We start from the raw sequence: 19,316 nt of genomic DNA, 5'->3' as shown, positions 1-19,316 counted from the left end.
CTCAGTCTCTCAGTCAAAAATATGGGAGCAGGAAATAACAGTTCTTTAATAGGGAAGAAAATGAAAGGATAAAATAAACAATCCGGTAAACTAAAACAACACTGACAGAGTCAGAACACAACCTGACACCCTGTTGGTCAGGGTGTTGGTAGCAGTCAATTGGAATTGTGGCTGCAGTCCTCCTGAGTGTCAGGTGTGGTTCTGCTGGAGCAGGGATCCTGTAGAAAAAGGGTGTAGTCTTCCTCTGAAGTTCCAGTGGAAGAGGCAACTGTTCCTCTGGGAAATCCAGTGGAAAAAAGCTGTGCTGGTGTTCCAGAATCTCCAGATTATATCTGGGTAGGAATGCTTGGCTCCTCCCTCTGGGCAGAGCATCTCACCATGGGATGCTCTAGTTCTTATCAGTCATGCAGTGACATTCAATAGCCTGTTATCAGGAGATGTCTACCCAGAGGGAGGATGGTTATGGAAGAGATAAGGAAAACTGCCCACTTAACAGAAGACAACTGCCATACAGATGGCAAATAGAATACAATTTGCTCAGCAATCCAGGCGATTATCTACCCCTTATTCTATTTCCATCTGCCTCACAATGAAACCTTACGCATAGTTCTCACTTAAGACCAGGTTTCCCAGTGGTACACAACTGCTGTCTCCATCTCTCTGCATTATCCACCAAGTGTAACCAGGTCCTTGGGCAAAAACGATCCCACAGGTGGGTTTGTCTTTGTCTGAGGTGGGATTAATCCAGTCTTTCCTAAAGTAGCTTTTGTATGTACAACAGGGACTTCATGCACTGTGTGCAAGGGTTCAGACTGGGCAGGACCAACTTGATTGATGGACCCTGGGGCGTTGACCATCCAGGTGGCTTTAGCTAAGTTCATTTTCTAATTTCTAAAGTTCTCCTGCCAAGTGCCTTTAGGGTAGTCTTACACAGTCTGTTGCACCATTCAATTTTCCCCAGCAGCTGGTGCATGATAAGGGTTATGATATATCCATTCAATGCCATGATACCTGGCCCAGGTTTTTATAAGGCTGTTCTTGAAATGAGTCCCGTTGTCTGACTCAACTCTCAGGGGTGCCATGTCTCTACAGGATTTGCTTTTCCAGGCCCAGGATGGTTTTCTGGGCAGTGGTATGAGGCACAGGGTAGGTCTCCGACCATCCCGTGATGGCTTCCACCATGGTCAGCACGTAGCGCTTGCCTTGGTGTGTCTGGGGCAGTGTGATGCAGTCAATCTGCCAGGCCTCCCCACACTTGTACTTGGACCATCGCCCACCATACCACAGGGGCTTCACTCACTTGGCCTGCTTGATGGCAGCACACGTCTCACAGTCATGGATAACCTGAGAAATGCTGTCCATGGTCTAATCCACCCCTCGGTCTCGTGCCCACTTATAGGTGGCATCTCTGCCCTGATGACCTGAGGCAGCATGGGCCCATCGAGCGAGGAATAACTCTCCCTTGTGTTCCCAATCTAGGTCTACCTTTGACACCCCTATCTTTGCAGCTCAGTGTACCTGCTCATTGTTTTGGTGCTCCTCATTAGCCCGACTCTTGGGGACATGGGCATCTACAGGATGGATTTTCACAGATAGATTTTCTACCCAAGAGGCTGCTGATGAATGTCTTTCCATTCATCAGCAGCCCAGACTAGTTTTCCTCTATGCTGCCACTCTGCCTCTTTCCACCTCTCCAGCCACCCCCACAGAACATTGGCTACCATCCATGAGTCAGTGCAGAGGTAGAGCTTTGGCCACTTCTCTCTTTCTGCAATGTCCAGGGCCAGTTGAACAGCTTTGAGTTCCATAAGTTGACTTGATCCACCTTCTCATTTGGTAGCTTGAGCAACCTGTCATGTTGGGCTCCATACGACTGCTTTCCACTTCTAGTTCATCCCTACAATGCGACAGGAACTGTCAGTGAAACAAGCAGAGCGTGTTTCCTCTGCTGGTACTTGGTTATATGGTGGAGCTTCCTTAGCCCTTGTTTCTTGCTCCTGCTCCTCTTTGTCAGTGAGACTACAGTTTTCACCTTCCAGCCAGTTTGTAATTATCTCCAAAATCCCAGGGCAATTCAGGTTACCAATACAGACGCGCTGTATGATGAAGGCAATCCACTTGCTCCATGTAGCGTCAGTGGCATGGTAGGTAGAGGGAACCTTTCCTTTGAACATCCACCCCAGCACCGGTAGTCGTGGTGCCAGGAGGAGTTGTGCTTCCATGTTAATCACCTCTGAGGTGGCTTGAACTCCTTCATAGGTGGACAAGATTTCCTTCTCTGAGGGAGTGTAGTTGACTTCAGACCCTCTGTAGTTTCAGATCCAGAATCCCAGTGGTCAGCCTCGAGTCTCCCCAGGCACCTTCTGCCAAAGGCTCCAGGACAAACCATGGCTCCCAGCTGCAGAGTAGAGCATGTTCCTCACCTCTGGTCCTGTCCTGAATGGGCCAAGGGCTACTGCATGAGCGATCTCCTGCTTAACCTGGGCAAAGGCTTGTTGCTGCTCAGGGCCCCAGTGGAAATCGTTCTTCTTGCAGGTGACCAGGTAAGGAGGGCTCACAATCTGGCTGTACTCAGGAATATGCATTCTCCAAAAGCCTATGGCACCTAGGAAAGCTTGTGTCTCCTTCTTATTGGCTGGTGGAAACATAGCTGTGATCTTGTTGATGACATCCGTAGGAATCTGGTGCTGACCATCTTGCCACTTTACGCCTAGGAATGGAATCTCATGAGCTGGTCCTTTTACTTTGCTCTTTTTGATGGCCAAACCAGCTCCCAGGAGGATTTGGATGATTTTCTCTCCTTTCTCAAACATTTCTGCAGCTGTGTTCCCCCACACAATGATGTCATCATTATACTGTAGATGTTCTGGAGCCTCACCCTTTTCTAGCAGAGCCTGGATCAGTCCATGGCAGATGGTGGGGCTGTGCTTCCACCCCCAGGGAAGTCTGTTCCAGGTGTACTGCACTCCCCTCCACGTGAAGGCAAACTGAGGCCTGCATTCTGCTGCCAGAGGAATGGAGAAAAGTGCATTGGCAATGTTGATAGCAGCACACCATTTCGCTGCGCTGGACTCCAGTTCGTATGGGAGCTCTAATATGTCTGGCATGGCAGCGCTCAGTGGTGGAGTCACTTCATTCAATGCACAGTAGTCCACTCTCAATTTCCATTCTCCTTCAGATTTACAAAAATGGGATGCCAAATGGGGCTGTTGAAGGGTGAGTGGGTTTTGCTGACCACCCCTTGGCTCTCCAGCTCTCGGATCATCTTATGGATGGCAATCACAGCATCTCGAGTTGTTCTATACTGTGGAAGTGGCAATTGGTACCTGTTGCTCTTCTCCCTTCAGAAGTCCTACTGTAGATGGATTCTGATCTTGCGCCTGCTGCTCTGACTCCTGATTTTATGTCAGGAAGCATTGAGGGTCCTTCTCCTGCATCATCATCATCAACCACTGGTCGATCGGTCTCATCTGTGCGCTTTCTACTTCTAGTGCGAGCAGCAACAGCCATTGGTTGAGGCTTATTGTCTGGTTTAGCTGCTGGCTTAGGCTCACTGTCTGGTTTAGCTGCTGGCTTCGAGCCTGGGGTGTTGGCTGCAGCCTGAGTGACTTGGATAGCTGCTGATTTATCTCCCTGCCCCCCTGCCTCTGTCTGCTGCCCTAGAGTATCCAGCAGTGTGCGATAAGCATATGCCAGGGCCCAGCTCACTGCAAGGATCTTTTTCTCCTCAGGGTCATCATGGTACTTCTCTCTCAGGTATTTCCCCACCTCAGCTGGGTTCTGAATTTGTTCATGGGGAAAGTCCCATACTATAGGGTCAGGGAATTCCTTCAGGATTTGGCCCATATCCTCCCATTTCCCACCCCACTCAGGATTTTCCGCATCTGCATCTACTCCTGGGTCAGGGATATCATCAGCTCCTCTAGAAATCTCAGCCCTCATTCTAGAGAAGCTGCAGACTGTACAGAGGAAGCTTACCAGGTTAAATACCAGAAAGATGGTCTCTTTAATATTCAGGGGAAACTGAACATTCTCCAACAGGGAGGTAACAGATTCAGAGGAGAGGAAAGAAAGCAAAGGCTGAAAAGCCTCATCCCCTGCTCTTCCTCTGACAAACTGCCTGCAAAACCATAGCCATGAACCATTCATCCCTGGAACAGACCCCAGCACCTTTATCAACTTCTTACAAACCATTACCACCAAGGCCAGCCGGGTAGCTATTCTGGTCACTGCCCCACCGCTGTAAAAACTACATATTAGGTACAATACCAGAGCTATTTCTGGATGAGAAAATAAACCTGGGGTCCATAGAGGTATTAAGATCTCAAAAAACCCTAGAGAACAGAAATGCATGCAAGCCTTCACCCCAAGAGACATTATGAATCCAAAAACCATGGCTATTACCTGCTTTATACCAACACAGAGTAATGACAACCAAAATGCACTCAAAACAGGGCTTTTTCCACTCTCTCTCAAGCTCCACGAATTGGGCACCAAATTTTGTCCTGGTTTAGGGCAAATTTGGGAGAAAACCTCCAAAAGGGGGCCCCTCCAGAAAGCATACCCACACGGCCCCTCCCCACAACCAGTTCAGGAAGGATTCCTCAGAGAGAAGTGGAAAGAACCTGTTTATTTAACAGGCACAGCACCCCCCAGCACACAGAATGAACAATACTGGATGACAACACTCTTTCACTGCTCTGAAAAAATGACAAATTCAGAAAGCCTCTCTTGGGAGTGGTCGCTCTGTTGTCTGTCCCTCCGGCACTGGGGATGGCTGCTGCAGCCACAAGGTGCAAACTCTCGGTGTTTCCCAGGTCCCAGTCCAGAGCAGGTTCACGTGGTGCCAAAAAAGGGAAAGGAAAAAACAGTCCAGTGTAAAATTTGGGCTGCTTAGCTAAACTAACTATGAACAGAAGCAAAAGCAAGAGCAAAGCAGGAGCAAAGCAGAAGCAAGAGCAAAGTAAAAAGCACAGCAAAAAGCAGAAGCCGCACTATGCACTGCCCGGTCTCTGTGTCCCGCCAGGCGTGGGGGAGCAGGCTGATAACAAAACCAGAACAAAACATTCGCTCTTCAGAGCCAGTCTTGAAGGCACAGAACATAATATCCAGCATAAACAGAGTACACAAATGGGGATACAAGCATCATAACGTCACTCTAGGACAGGCTCCTTCTTCAGAGCTTTGCCTTCAAGGGCAGGAACATCTTTTCCTGGCTGGGAACTGGAATTCCAGCCCCTGGGAGTGTGTGCCATGGATCCCAGAGTGGGCATTTCTGACGGTGCCACGGTGCTGCTCCTGCCATGCCTGCCAAGGAGCTGTGCAGGGACAGGGGACAAGGTCCAGCAGCTGTGCTGGTTCTGCAGTGCCACAAGGGCCCCTGGCTCCATGAGTTTCCACACTGCCAGCAGCAGTTCATTGGTTCCCATGATGCTCTGCTGTGTCACCATGGATATTTGGTGTCATGAAGTTCTCCAGTGTCACAATGCCCTCCCTTGCTCTATGAACTTCGGCAGTGTCACAATGGCCTCCTTGGATGGGCAGTGTCACCATGGACCATTGGCTCCATGCAGCCCCGCTGGGTCACCATGGACTCCTTGGTTCCAGGAGGTTCCAGGGGTGTCTCCATGGTCTCCTTGGATCCACAGTGTCACCATGGACCACTGGATCCACGTGGCCCTGCTGTGTCACCATGGCCCCTTGGTTCCATGGGACCCCAGGGTCACAATTGACTCCTGCCTTCCACGTCACCCCCTCAGTGTCAAAATGGCCCCTTCGTTCCATGAGGAACCCGAAAGTTTTGTGGAAACGTGGAGCAAATCCTTTTTATCACACCTGGGAAGATCTGTTTGCATTCCAGAGAGAGGTTCAAGGTGAGGATGGCACCAGCAGCTTCCATCTGCAACAGAGATCCAGGGAAAGGACAGGGACAGAGAATTCAGCTGCAGACTCAGAGAATTCTGCTTCCAGAGATCATTTCTGCTCACACTGTCTCTGGCAGAAAGGTGACACCATGCCAGGCAGCCTGGACTGAGCAGGTGGCTCCTGAGTGGGGTTTTCTGTTCAGGAAACCTGCTCAGGCTTTTCCATTCTTTCCCTGCCAACAGGAAAATTTCTCCTGGGCCTGTGTGCAGGCAGAGCCCTGAGGAGATCAGGTGACACATGGTGCAATGGGCTGGGCCATGGAGCTGCAGAGCTCAGGGGACAAGGTTCTGCTGCAGGGCACAGGGATGTCAGTGCCAGCTGGGCCATGTCAGACATGGTGAGGCTGGGGGTGAGGAGCAGCTTGTCCAAACAGGGTCAGCCCTCAAGGGGCTCATTCTTCTGCATGACCAGACCTCCTAAGGAGACATTCAGCATCAAGATCACCTGAGGAATGCTTCTATCAGCTCTTCTTTGAACTGGAAAATAAAAAAAATACTCACTTGATTAAAGAAGAAAAGTCATGGGGTGCACTTTGAAATCTTCCTCCTCAACAAAACTCCAAACTGACTCCAATGAACTGCACAAGGCTTGGAGAACTGAAGACAACTGAAGAGAAAGAGCCGCCAGGGGCTTTCTGTATTTTCATGATCCCCACCACAGGTCAGTTGTGACAAGGCAGGCCCAAGGATGCCATGGTGACTCTACGAAATCTCATGGAACCAAAGGGCCATTGTGACTCTTTGATGCCTCATGGAATCTTTGTCAAAGTCGGGAGCCCCAAGTATCCAAGGCTCCATGGTGACCTTGTGCAGCCCACAGTGTCACGGAGGAGCCATTGTGACACAGTGAGGGTGCATGGATCTGAGGGGCCATGGTGACACATCAGGGCTTTGTGGAACCACAAAACCATTGTGACATTGCAAGGCCTCATGGAAACATGGGGCCATTGTGGCACTGCAGAAGCAAGGGGAACATTGTGACACTCCAGGGCCTCATGGAACCAAGGAGACCATTGGGACACTGTGAGGTCCCATGAAACCAAGGGAACATGGAACAGGTCTGGCTGGCTGGGCCTCCTGGGGACCACCTGACAGGTTTGGCTGACTTAGGCATGTTGAGGGCTGCTTCTCATCTGTCCCTAAAGCACTGTGGCTCTGGGCTTTCCATCCTGTGGGTGATTCCTCCTCCAGGGGCCCATGGCCAAAATTTGGATTCTTCCTCCAAATTTCCTTATATGCGAAGATTGTTTCCAGATAAAATCTACCAGAAGAGAGAGGTCTGGCTGGCTTGGCCACCAAGGGACCTCCTCTCATCTGCCTTTGAAACATTGGGACCATGTGCTTTTCATTCTTATGGGAAATGACCATCCGTCTCAACCAGGCACCCATGGCCAAAATTGGCCATCTGCCTCCAGAATTCCCTAGATCCATGGATAGCTCCCAGACAAAAGCTGCCAGGACTGACAAGTCTGGCTGACCTTGTCTTCCTGAGGGCTGGCAATCATCTGCCTCTGAAACACTGGTGCTCTGTGCTTTCCTTCCTCATGAAAAGAACTCTCCTACCTGTCCAGGAACCCATAGCCAAAATTGGGATTCCACCTCCAAAATGCCCTGTGTCCAAGGATAGCCCCTAGACAAAAGGTGCCTGGAGAAACAGGTCTGTCTTAGCCTAAGGCCACCTCTCATCTTCTTCCAGAGCACTTGGACTTTGTGCTTGTCTTTCCTATACGAACAAAACCGTCCATCTTGACCACGTGTCCATGGCCAAATCTGGGATTCCACCTCCACAACTCGGTACATCCAAGGATTGCTCCCAAGAGAAAGCTGCCAGGACAGACAGGTCTGGCTGCCCTTGGCCCCTTGGGGGCAGCCTCTCACCTGCTTTTGAAACTCAGCAGCTCAATGATTTCCTTCCAATGGAAAGAACCATCCTTCTTCTCATGGTGTCTGTTGTCAAAATTGAGATTCCTCCTCCCAAATTCCATATATTCAAGGATTCCTTCATGACAAAATCTGCAAGAACAAAGAGGTCTGGCTGGCTTGGCCATCTCTCTCCTCTTCTGCCTTTGAAACACTGGGGCTCAGTGCTTTCCTTCCTATGGAAAAGAACCATCCTTCTTATCTACACAGAAATGGCCAAAATTGGAATTCCACCTCCAAAATCCCCTATATCCAAGGGCTGCTTTCAGACAAAAGTTGCCAGGACAGAGAGATGTGGCTGGCCTAAGCCTCTGATGGCTGCCTTTTTTCTGTCCCCGAAACACTGATGTTCTTTGCTTTCCTTCCTATGGAAAAGAACCGTCCTTCTTCTCCAGGTGTCCATGTCTGAAACTGGGATTCCACCTCTAAAATTCTGTATATCCAAGGGTTGATCCAGGCAAAATCTGCCAGTACTGTAAAGTCTGGCTTGCCTTGGCCTCTGGTGAGTGCCCCTGCAACACTGGGGCTCGGTTCTTTCCTTCCCCTGGAGATCACTGGGACACTGTGGGCACCTCATGGAACCAAGGGGATCATTGTGGCACCACTGGAGCCCATGGAACCAAGGGGCCATGGTGACACAGCGCGGCTGCATGGAGCCCAGAGACCATGATGACTCTGTGGGGCCTGATGGAACCATGGAGACCATTGTGACCCTTCAGGGCCTCGTGTCACCAAGGGGGCATTGTGACACCTCAGGGCCTCCTGGAAGCAAGGGACCATTGGGACACTGTGGGGCCCCATGGAACCCAGGGAACATGGAACAGGTCTGGTTGGCTTGGTCTTCCATGGGCCACCTGACAGGTCTGGCTGATCTTGGGATGTCAAGGGCTGCCTCACATCAGCTCCTGGAGCACTGGGACTCCATGTTCTCCTTGCTATGGAAAAGAACTGTCTGACTTTTCTGATGCCCATTGCCAAAAGTGGTACTCTCCCTAAAAAACTTCCTATATGCAGGGGTATCTCGCAGCCAGCTCTGGCTGGCCATGGCCACCGATGGTCACCTCTCATCTCCTCCTGAAACACTGTGTGTCTGTTCCTTTATTCCTATAGAAAAGAACCAGCTTTTTATGTCCAGGAGCCATGGACAAAATTAGAATTTGGCCTCCCAAATTCCATATATCCAAGGATTCCTCCACACAAAAGCAGCCAGGACAGACAGGTCAGGCTGGCCCTGACCTCTGGTGATTTTCTTAGACTCTGAGCTGAATGATTTCAATTGAAAACACCTTGGGGAGGGCCCAGAGATCTCCCAAGGAGGGGTTTTGAGGCCTCAGGCACTTGACCACTACATATGGACAAAGGAGCTCTGTGCTCTGTGCTGTTGTGGTGGTTTTGCAGCACAGAATTGATGTCCTAAGAGAAGCTGCTAGCATTTTCCTCCATGTCTGACAAAAACCCAATCAGTAATTAGCTTTGAGCACTGACAATCTGTTAAACCACTAAGGAAACTGTGCACGCCTCTGTGAAGACACACGTTAAAGACAAAGAAGTCTCGAAGGGTCTCTTTTCCTTCTGGCTGGCAAAGAGGTAACAAGGCCAACCCGGTCCCGATCTCAGCCAGGGCAGGCTGGGCAGCTCCTGCCGTGGGGCTGGGCCCCTTCCCGGGGAGCCTGCCAGGCCCCATCAGCTTCTGGGCAGGGGAAGGGGAGGCCAGGGGGCTGAGGCCGGGCTGGTCTGTGGCTGCTGTTGTGAACATCAGGCCACTACGAAGCCCTGCCCCGCTGCTGGCCCAGGATTAGCCAGGATCCACCAAGCCCCAGGAGCAGCCCCGGGCCGGGTCAGTTCAGCCAAGATTCTGCCCCTGCTGGGGTTCGTCTGCAACCACTGGGCAGGGGGAGGAGAAGCCATCGGCCCCCGGCTTTGCTGCTGCTGTGTTCTGGCCTGGCTGCTGAGATCCTGGCCCTCCCCCCAGCGCGGCCCATCCTGACACAGCCCCAGCGCAGCCGCTGCAGAAACCTCCATGGTAAAACAGCTCCGGCCGCAAGTACCGAGCCTGGCCGGGGTCACGTAACCATCTGCAGGCCCTGGGCGAGATATGAACTCTTTCAGTGCTTCCATCCTCCCTCTCCAGTGAGAGGGAGGACAAAGTGCAGGCACAGAGAGGAACAACATGAAGACACCAAGGTCAGTGAAGGGGAAGTAGAGTCCCAGATGGGAGGGATGAGAAGATGTCATGACCTTGGGGCTGAAATCCTCTTGTAAGGCTATGGAGAAGGATGTACTTGATACATTAGACTCCATTTTTTCCTATAATGCATTGAAAATATGGGGAGATGACTTGTTCAGCAAAGGCCTCCATGCTAAAGTAAGCAAATGTAGAAGTAGCTGTGATCCCATGAGAAGTGTGTACAGAGAAAAATAGAAGAGTGATGAGAGCCTGTGCCCTCAGGGAGAGAAGAAAAAGATCTCTGTTCCCAGAGATGAAGATGATTTCAGAAATAGATGAAGAGAACCTTTGCTCTTAAACAGCTCATCTTTAAACTAATACCCCCTAAGCTGACATGGTGCATAAACACAACTGTGGGAAAGGCTGTGAACAAATGGGAGGGACTTGACAATAGCAGATTATTAGGGTGGCTGCTATTTGTGGAAATTGAGAGCCACGAGAGAATTGTATTCTTAACAGAGAAGTCTCCATAGCATGAAAGAGAGACTCCTCTCCCTAAGTGAACTGAAGAAAGACTATTCTAGAAATAACAAACTGAAAATTTTAGGTTTGTCTCTTTACATTGCCAGTAAGAAAGAAAAGGTTGTAGGGAGAGAAGTGTTCTGAGAGTTTTGTTCTGATTCTTATTATTCTTAATATTTATTATTATTAATTAACATTTCTTTATACACTTTTAATGTTTTAGACCTACGTTGCCTTTCTCCTAATCCCACCTCACAGCAGGAAATGAGTAAGTATATTCTAGGGAGTGCACTGGTAATTAGCCAACACTAAACCTGCCACACTAATTGATGCACTGGCCAAGAAATCTCAAATTGGCAAATCAAAAAAACTACAGAAAACTTCCTGATAAACTGCAGGAGAGCAGAGGGAAATCAAGGCAGAGCCATGGTTTGTCAGAACTTGCTTGATCCTAATGAGCCCTGTGGTGCATTTGGAGCTGAGCCCTGGAACCTCAGGGCCTGAGAGGAGATAGCACAAACTTTTCCAGGAGTCAAAGTCAGAAGAAAACTCCAAAGTGTCTAAAAGAATTAATGAGTCGCACTGAGGTCCATCCCCAACACAGGCTCCTCATGGACTCCTTGGAGGCGAGAACTGGAGGCCAGGATGGCTAAAAAAACTCTCAGAAACCTCAGTGAGGAAAGGAAATTCCAAAGTATCATAAAAATTTTGAGTATTTCAAAGTAGTAATGAGCTCCACTGAGTGTCAGTACAAAGCTCTCAAGGGACTCGTTAAAGCAGATAATTGGGGCCATGATTGCACAAACCTCTCACAGAGTCTGTGTCAAAAGGGAAACACCAAGTACCTTCAAATAACTGAAGTACCTTGAAGCATTAATGAGCCCCACTGAGTGTTGTTACTGACAAAGCCTCTCCAGGGACTAATTACAGCAGATCATTGGAGGCCATGATTGCACAAACCTCTCAGAGACTCCAAGGCAAAAGAAAAACCCAAAGTTCTTTGAAAAGCCTGCAGTCCCTGGGAGCATGAAGGAGCCCCCAGAGCCATTGCTGACCAAGGCTCCCCAGGGACTCCTTCCAGCAGATCCTTGAGGCCACTGGCATGTGGGCTAGGGGGGATGCTGAGGGCAGGACAAGGGGCTGCCAGTGGCCAGCCTGGCTGGGGCTGTGCCAGGAGGCCCCAGTGGCTCAGGACAAGGTGTCTCCTGCCAGCCCTTGGTGGCACAGAGCCTGCTGTGGCCCAGGGCACCAAGCCTTGGCTTCTCTTTGTCCCCAGCTGTCATCACTGCCTGCAGTTCTCTGCTCTGCCTGGGGCCTGGGGACGCTTTCTCAGTCTTGAACCTCAGTGGGACCCATTAAAAGTGAAAGAAACTTTGGAGTGTGATTCTGACTTGGAGCTCTGGAGAGGTTTCTTCAGCTGCCTCTCAGGGACTGATGTTCAGGGCCTGAGCACAAAGCCCCAGAGGCTCATTAAAGTCCTTGTGCTGTGTCTGTGCTGCTGAGCTGGGCAGGGCTGCTGGCACAGAGGCAGCTCCTGGGAACCAAGAAGAGCTTCAAAAGCACATTTCTCTTGCTGAGCAGCTCTTCTGCCAGCCCAGCAGGGCTGGGGCACTGCCTGCAGCCAGCCCGGGCACAGCACAGAGGCACAGAGAGCTTCAATCAGTCAGGGCTGGGAAGGTGCTGGGAAGTGCCTGGGGCAGAATCCCTGCCAGCCCTTGGCACAGGAACCTCTGGCTGCAGGACAATGCAGCTGCAGCTCCTGCAGTGATCTCCTACAGCTGGAACATCCCAATGCCTACAGACTCTGTGAGTACAACTCTAAGGATTTCTGATGATGGGATGGTGAAATGCGCTTGAAACTCTGATATGCTGAGGGGTTCTGATTAGTCATACAATACTTCCAAGACAAGAATTTTGATAAAAATGAAGATATTTTCATACATGAGGTATTTAGTTTCCTACTATTGGAGAATGGTAGGGAGGTGTGATAAATATTAAAGGTTGATTATGAATTTTGACAAGTGCCTGAGCCATCTGAACTGTTCCTTTTAGTGATCAGTCGGTTCACAGAAGATCCCTAATGTGCTTTCAGCCACTCTGCCCATGGACAGCAGCAGCATCACCTTTGCTGGACCCGTCAGGCTCGGTCTGAACTGTCCTTTCTCCAAGCTGCAAACACAACCTGCCCCCAGCCAGTGCCCTGCACACAGGCAGGCTTCTGTCAGGCCAAGGAGAGTGCCCAGAGATTTGGGGCAGTGAGTGTGGGTAGGGAGAGATCAGGCACAGGGAAACACCTGCAGGAGGAAAATCTCCAGGAAGCAGAGAGAAGCTCAGGAAATGAGAGAAAACAAAACCCCAGAAATGCTGTGGCAGGGAGAGTTTACAGATCTCCACAGGATCCCCTCCAGTGCAGCCCCTCCCTCTGAACAAGCCCCCTCCCTCTGAACAAGCCCCCTCCCTCTTTTCCCCAGCCAAGCCTCTGCCCTTGGGGCTGGGGGTCCAAGGCGTGAAGCCCCTCCTGTGCAGGCAGAGCTGCAGCAGAGCCGTGGGGCAGCTCTGCAGCCCCGGGCCCAGTTCCCTCTGCAGAGCACAGGGCTGGCAGCAGCTGCCCGGCACTGGGGGCTCTGGCAGGGGGCACAGCTGGCTCAGGGTGACGCTGTCCCCAGTGCCCGGCTCTGGGCAATGCTGTCAGTGCAGCCAGGGAAGGAGCTGCATCTCCCTCAATCCAATGCCATCAGAAGGACTCTTGGAAGTCTCCCTGAGATTTCAGTGCAAGCTGGGAGCTTCAATCCAGGATGCAAACCTGTCCTAGAGCATCTCTGAGTTATAAGATTGATGGGGAAAGGCAGAGGTGTTCTGACACTGAAAATGCTGCTGGGTTTGTGAAATGAGCAACGTGAGTCCTTGTCTACAAATGTGGAGCTGGGCTGTGGTGGATCCATCTGCTCTCAGGAGTACCTGGTGATATTTTAGGGGAAACATAGGAAAGTGATGACTCTCCAGCTGAGAAAGATTATAGCCCAGAGAAACTCTGAACAGGTCAGAATGACAGGCCATCTCCCTCAGTCTGGACTCCTTACTTTGCCTCAAAGATCTTTCTCTGTTCTCCTGGGGGGCAGCAGAATTGTGCAGAGTTTTATTATCAATAAGACAAGCAGAGGTATGGGGGGAGTTTATAAAAAAACACACAAAAGGGTGTGTGTCGGTTCTGGGGGAGGGTGTATGGGAAATGGCTTTAATTCTAGTTGCAAGTATCTGCTCTAACTCTTCACTGTCCTTTTCTCCACAGTAGTACCCAAAGCCCAGCCCCAGCAAATGTCCAACAGCAGCTCCATCAGCCACTTCCTCCTGCTGGCATTGGCAGACACGCGGCAGCTGCAGCTGCTGCACTTCTGCCTCTTGCTGGGCATCTCCCTGGCTGCCCTCCTGGGCAACGGCCTCATCATCAGCGCCGTAGCCTGCGGCCAGCACCTGCACACGCCCATGTTCTTCTTCCTGCTCAACCTGGCCCTCACTGACCTGGGCTCCATCTGCACCACTGTCCCCAAAGCCATGCACAATTCCCTCTGGGACACCAGGAACATCTCTTACACAGGGTGTGCTGCACAGCTCTTTTCTTTAATGTTCTTCATCTCAGCAGAGTTTTATCTCCTGACCATCATGTGCTATGACCGCTACCTGTCCATCTGCAAACCCCTGCACTACGGGACCCTCCTGGGCAGCAGAGCTTGTGCCCACATGGCAGCAGCTGCCTGGGCCACTGCCTTTTTAAATGCTGTCATGCACACGGCCAATACATTTTCCTTGCCCCTGTGCCATGGCAATGCCCTGGGCCAGTTCTTCTGTGAAATCCCCCAGATCCTCAAACTCTCCTGCTCTAAATCCTACCTCACAGAACTTTGGCTTCTTGTGGTTACTGCCAGTTTATCATGTTGTTGTTTTGTGTTCATTGTTTTCTCCTATGTGCAGATCTTCAGGGCCGTGATGAGGATCCCCTCTGAGCAGGGACGGCACAAAGCCTTTTCCACCTGCCTCCCTCACCTGGCCGTGGTCTCCCTGTTCCTCAGCACTGGTATCTTTTACCATTTAAAGCCCCCCTCCATGTCCTCCCCATCCCTGGATCTGGCCCTGTCAGTTCTGTACTCAGTGGTGACTCCAGCCCTGAACCCCCTCATCTACAGCCTGAGGAACCAGGAGCTCAAGGCTGCAGTGTGGACACTGATGACTGGATGCTTTCAGATACATTAAACTGCGGGCAAATTTCTGCCAATCACTTGTAATAAAAGTCATCTTTGATACTCCTCGTTGGTTTCATTTTTGAGAGTTTTTTCTTTGTTATAGTTTGTTCATATTGTCCACCAAAAAAAAGGTCATTCCTTGTGCCATTTCTCATTTTGTTTCTCTCCACCTTCCCTATGGCCACAGACTGTGTCAATGAGGGGCTCCGCTCTCAGTGGCTTTAATGGAACTAAAGGATCTCCCAGCAAAGTTTTCTGCAGAGATGTCCTTTGGTTGCCTTCTCTGGAGCTGCAGCAGCAATGTCTGTGTGCAGAGCTGGGGGCAGATCAGTGCTGGCCCAGCAGCTGTGCCCAGCAGCAACAGCACTTGGTGTTGCCAGTGCTGCTGCCGTGGCCCTGCCCCGCTGCCCTGGTGGCCCTGGTGTTGCTGTAGGGCCTGAGTGCTCTCGGGGCCGGGCACAGTGCTGGGGGTGGCAGTGCCGGGGCTGCAGCAGGGACAGGCCATGGGCACTGCTGGGGCAGCGCTGACGCCTCAGGCCAGGGCCTGGGGGCTCCAGCCTCCTTGCCCAGGCTCTCTCAAGAAATTGCCCAGGCCAATGCTGAGCACAGAAGACCCCCATGAGCAGCCCCAGGGTGGCCGTGGGCAGGCTGGGGGCAAACAGCATGGCTGGGGCTCTGCAAGGGCCCTGGGGGAGATGGGAAGGAGCAGCAGAGCAGGGGCTGATCCATCCCCAGTGCGCTGCACAGCCCAGGGCAGCGTCCCAGAGCATCCTCATGGAGCTGCCTACACCATCCCCCCTCGGCAGCCCTGGCCTCTCCCCCAGCTCACACAGGTGCCGCATCCTTGCAGGCACAGGCACGGCCGCACTGGCTCAGGAGCCCCTGTTTGCATTGCACACAGCAGGCGGGAGCACCCCCATGCTGCTGCTGTGGGGACATCAACCTGAGGGAGCACAAATGCCATCAGCCCCTGGGGCCAGCAAGGGCTGGGGGACACCAGGGAAAGCACTCAGCTTTGTCCTGGCCTCTGCAGTCAGCCTGAAAGTTTGTTCCCATCAGCTGGGAGTTTCCTGTGCCACTGCAGATGCTGTTGCTCAGAGCCAGGGCTGCCTGGCAGCCACCCCCAAACTGCCCTGAGCATTTCCTTTGCTTCACCTTTGCTTTCTTTACTCTTCCCTTGTCCAAATTCCTTCCTCTTGCCCAGCCCTGTTTCCCTGCCCTGCAAACAGCCCATCCCTGTTTGCCCTTTCCTCTCTGGCCCCACTCCCTATTGCAGTTCCTGACTTGGCACCATGGGAACGGCCCTTGGGGAGCAGGATCATCCTCCAAGTGCTGCAGCAATTGTCTGCAGGCTCCTGCAGTGCCTCCTGCTGCTCCCTTGCCAGAGGCACCCCAGGCCAGGAGGGCCCATCTGGGCTGCTGTGTCTGCCTGTGGGGCTCCCTGTTCTGGGCAGTGAGGAGGAGCTGCAGAGGCTCTGCAGCACTGACAGGATGGGCTTTGGGGCTGGCAGGAGAAGCTGAGGCACCTGGGCTGCGGGAGCTTCTGAGGAGGTGGTCCAGGGCTAATGCTGCAACTGCTTCAAGGATGGTTTCAGAGAATTCCAGAATCAGCAATGCTGGAAAAGACCTTGGAGATCATCAAGTCCAACCAGTTCCCTGATACTGCCTTGTCTCCCCTGAGCCTCCCCTTCTGCAGGATAAGCAGCCCCAGCTCCCTCAGCTGGTCCTCACAGGACTTGTATTCCAGACCCCTCCCCAGCCTTGTTGCCCTTCTCTGGACACGCTCCAGCCCCTCCATGTCCTTCCTAAACGGGGAGTCCCGCATCTGGACACAGCACTGGAAGTGCTGCCACTCCAGTGTCCAGCACAGGGCAAGAATCACTGCCCTGCTCCTGCTGGCCACACCATTCCTGATCCAGGCCAAGATCCATTGGCCTTCTTGGCCCCCTGGGCACACTGCTGGCTCATGTCCAGCCTGCTGTCCAGCAGTCCCTGCAGCTCCCTTTCTGCCTGGCTGCTCTCCAGCCACTCTGTCCCCAGCCTGTAGTGCTGCAGGGGTTGTTGTGGCCAAAGTGCAGGACCTGGCACTGGGACTTGTTAAACCTCACCTTGTTGGATTTGGTCCCTGGATCCAGCCTGTCCAGGGCCCTGTGCAGAGCCCTCCTACCCTCCAGCAGATCAACACTCCCAGCCAACTTGGTGTCACCAGGCTTCCATGAGGCGCCAGAGTGTCCCAATGGTCTCCATGATTCCATGAGGCCTCCCAGTGTAACAACGTCTCTTTGGTTCCAGGGGACCCCTCGGTGTCACAAAGTTCCTTGGATCCTTGGGCCCCACAGTGTCACAATGTCACCGTATTTCCCCAAGGCCCTGCAGTGTCACAATGGATCCTTGGTTCCATGAGGTCTGGCAGTGCAGCAATGCTCTCCTTGGTTCCACAGTGTCACAATGGCCTCTTGGTCCCATGGGCCGCCATGGTGTCAAACATGTTTCCTTCATTCCAGGAGTCCCTGAGGAGCAGCACTGGCCCCTTGGTTCCCTGGGGCCCTGCAGTGTCACAATGGCCCCATCGTGACACCAGGTCCTGCTCTGTCACAATGCTCTGCATGGTCCCCCAAGGCCCTGCAGGGTCACAGTGGCCTCTTGGCTCCATGAGGCCTCAGAGTGCCACCATTAATTCCTTGGTGCTGCAGTGTCACAGTGGAGCCCTGGTGACACAAGATCCTGCAGTGTCACCAGGGACCCTTGGTTCCATGGGGCACCACAGTGTCACAATTGTACCCTCAGTTCCCAGAGTCCCTGCAATGGAGCCATGGCCCCTTGATTCCATTGTCCCCAGGCTCTCCCAAGGGTCTCCTTGGTTCTGTAGTGGCACAATGGCCCCTTGGTTCCACAAGGCCCCGCAGGGTCACAATGGCATCTGTGGTTCCAGGAGGACCCAGAGTGTCCCAATGGACTCCTTGCTTCCATTCAGCCCCACAGTGTCACAATGGCCCCTTGGCTCTGTGCTGCCATGTCGTACACAGTGTCATCATGGTCCTATAAGTGCCACCAGGCCCCGCAGTGTCACCATGGCCCCTTGCTTCCCCAGGGCCCTGCAGTGTCACAATCATCAGAGAATCAACCAGGCTGCAAAAGACCTTGGGGAGCATCAAGTCCAACCTGGGACCCAACACCACCTTGTCACCCAGACCATGGCACTGAGTGCCACATCCAGTCTTTCCTTAAACACTTCCAGGGACGGTGACTCACCCACCTTGCTGGGCAGCCCATTCCAATGCCCAATCACCCTTTGTTTGAAGAATATTTCCTAATGGCCAGCCTAAACATCCTGTGAGGCAGCTTATGGCTTCTTCCTCTTGTCCTATGGCTGTTGCCTGGGAAAAGAGCCCAACCCCCACCTGGCTGCATCCTCCTGTCAGGGAGCTGTAAAGAGTGATGAGGTCTCCCCTGAGCCTCCTCTTCTCCAAGATAAACAACCCCAGCTCCTCAGCTGCTCCTCACTGGACTTGTGCTCCAGACCCCTCCCCAGCCTTGTTGCCCTTCTCTGGACACACTCTGGCCCCTCCATGTCCTCCCTAAATTGGGGGCCCCAGAACTGGTCACAGCACCCGAGGTGCTGCCCAACCAGTGCAGATCACAAAGGAAGAATCACTGCCCTGCTCCTGCTGGCACACCATTCCTGATCTGTCGGGTTTCCAGCCCCGGATTGGGGTGACCCCTAAAGATGGAAAAGTCCCTCCTCCAACCCGTGCCTTCAAAGGAAGACTCAGTAGTCTTCTGTTGTCCAGTCTCAAGGTAGTTTATTGTTGGTTATCTAAAAGATTCTTCTCCTGAGCTGCTGTGGCCTGTTCAGCAGCCCAGACAAAGCCACACTGCCCTCTCAGGGGGCTGGTGCCATCTTTTATATCACACATTACGTGTTACATGTTTATACCTTTTCCCCAATGCCTATCATCTATATTGAATGGTGACTTTCTACTCTAAACCAATCTGTGAGTGCCAACGTCACCAAAGACATGGAGGCTAGGAAGGAGAAAGAAGGAGGACAGGGCACACCCAAATCCCTCCATCTTAGAACCCCTGATCCCCATGTACAAAACCTGGACCCCTTCATTCAAGGCTTAAAACCCCCCTTGTACAGCACTCAAAAATCCTTCCTTTCACTTTGTGACTACTTCTACTATGCTATCTAAACTTGTGTGTGTGGCTTGTAATTCTTCATACAGAGTTAGTAATTTGCTCCACGGGCTAAGATCAAAACCCCACGTGTGTCTCTGGCTCCATGCCAGGGTCTCAGAGCCCCCTGCCAGCGGCTCTGGCCATCCAGGGCACCCAGAGGGATGTCCTGGGTTCTCACACTGATCCATAGGAGTGCCAGGGATTGGAAGAGAGAAATGGTGGGGTGGGGTGGGGACCAAGTCTGCTTGATTGTCAAGCATGAAGGGTCTTGATTTTCATATCTATTCATGCTGCATTAGAAGGTGCTGGGGGTCAATATCAATTGGACATTGCTGATATCAATCTATAAACAGGAAAAAAAAA

The 19,316-nt window shown here is 52.1% G+C and overlaps 1 protein-coding gene and 1 pseudogene across 1 annotated transcript; both read left to right on the top strand.

Moving 5' to 3' along the window:
• LOC119696322 overlaps positions 1-19,316 on the top strand; it is a 2,199,709-nt pseudogene that overhangs the window by 12,859 nt on the left and 2,167,534 nt on the right.
• Positions 13,849-14,781, top strand: LOC119696367 (olfactory receptor 14A16-like). Its single transcript, XM_038126077.1, has one exon. It carries the CDS (start codon positions 13,849-13,851, stop codon positions 14,779-14,781), a length of 933 nt encoding a protein of 310 aa, XP_037982005.1.

The sequence above is a fragment of the Motacilla alba genome, unplaced genomic scaffold (genome assembly GCF_015832195.1).
Source record: "Motacilla alba alba isolate MOTALB_02 unplaced genomic scaffold, Motacilla_alba_V1.0_pri HiC_scaffold_28, whole genome shotgun sequence".
NCBI classification, from domain to species: Eukaryota; Metazoa; Chordata; class Aves; order Passeriformes; family Motacillidae; genus Motacilla; species Motacilla alba.
Note: the sequence above shows the minus strand (reverse complement) of the source record. Positions and strands in the feature narration are given on the sequence as shown.

Coding starts and splice junctions, on each gene's coding strand:
- LOC119696367 (XM_038126077.1), top strand. CDS start 13,849: ATGTCCAACAGCAGCTCCATCAGCCACTTCCTCCTGCTGGCATTGGCA.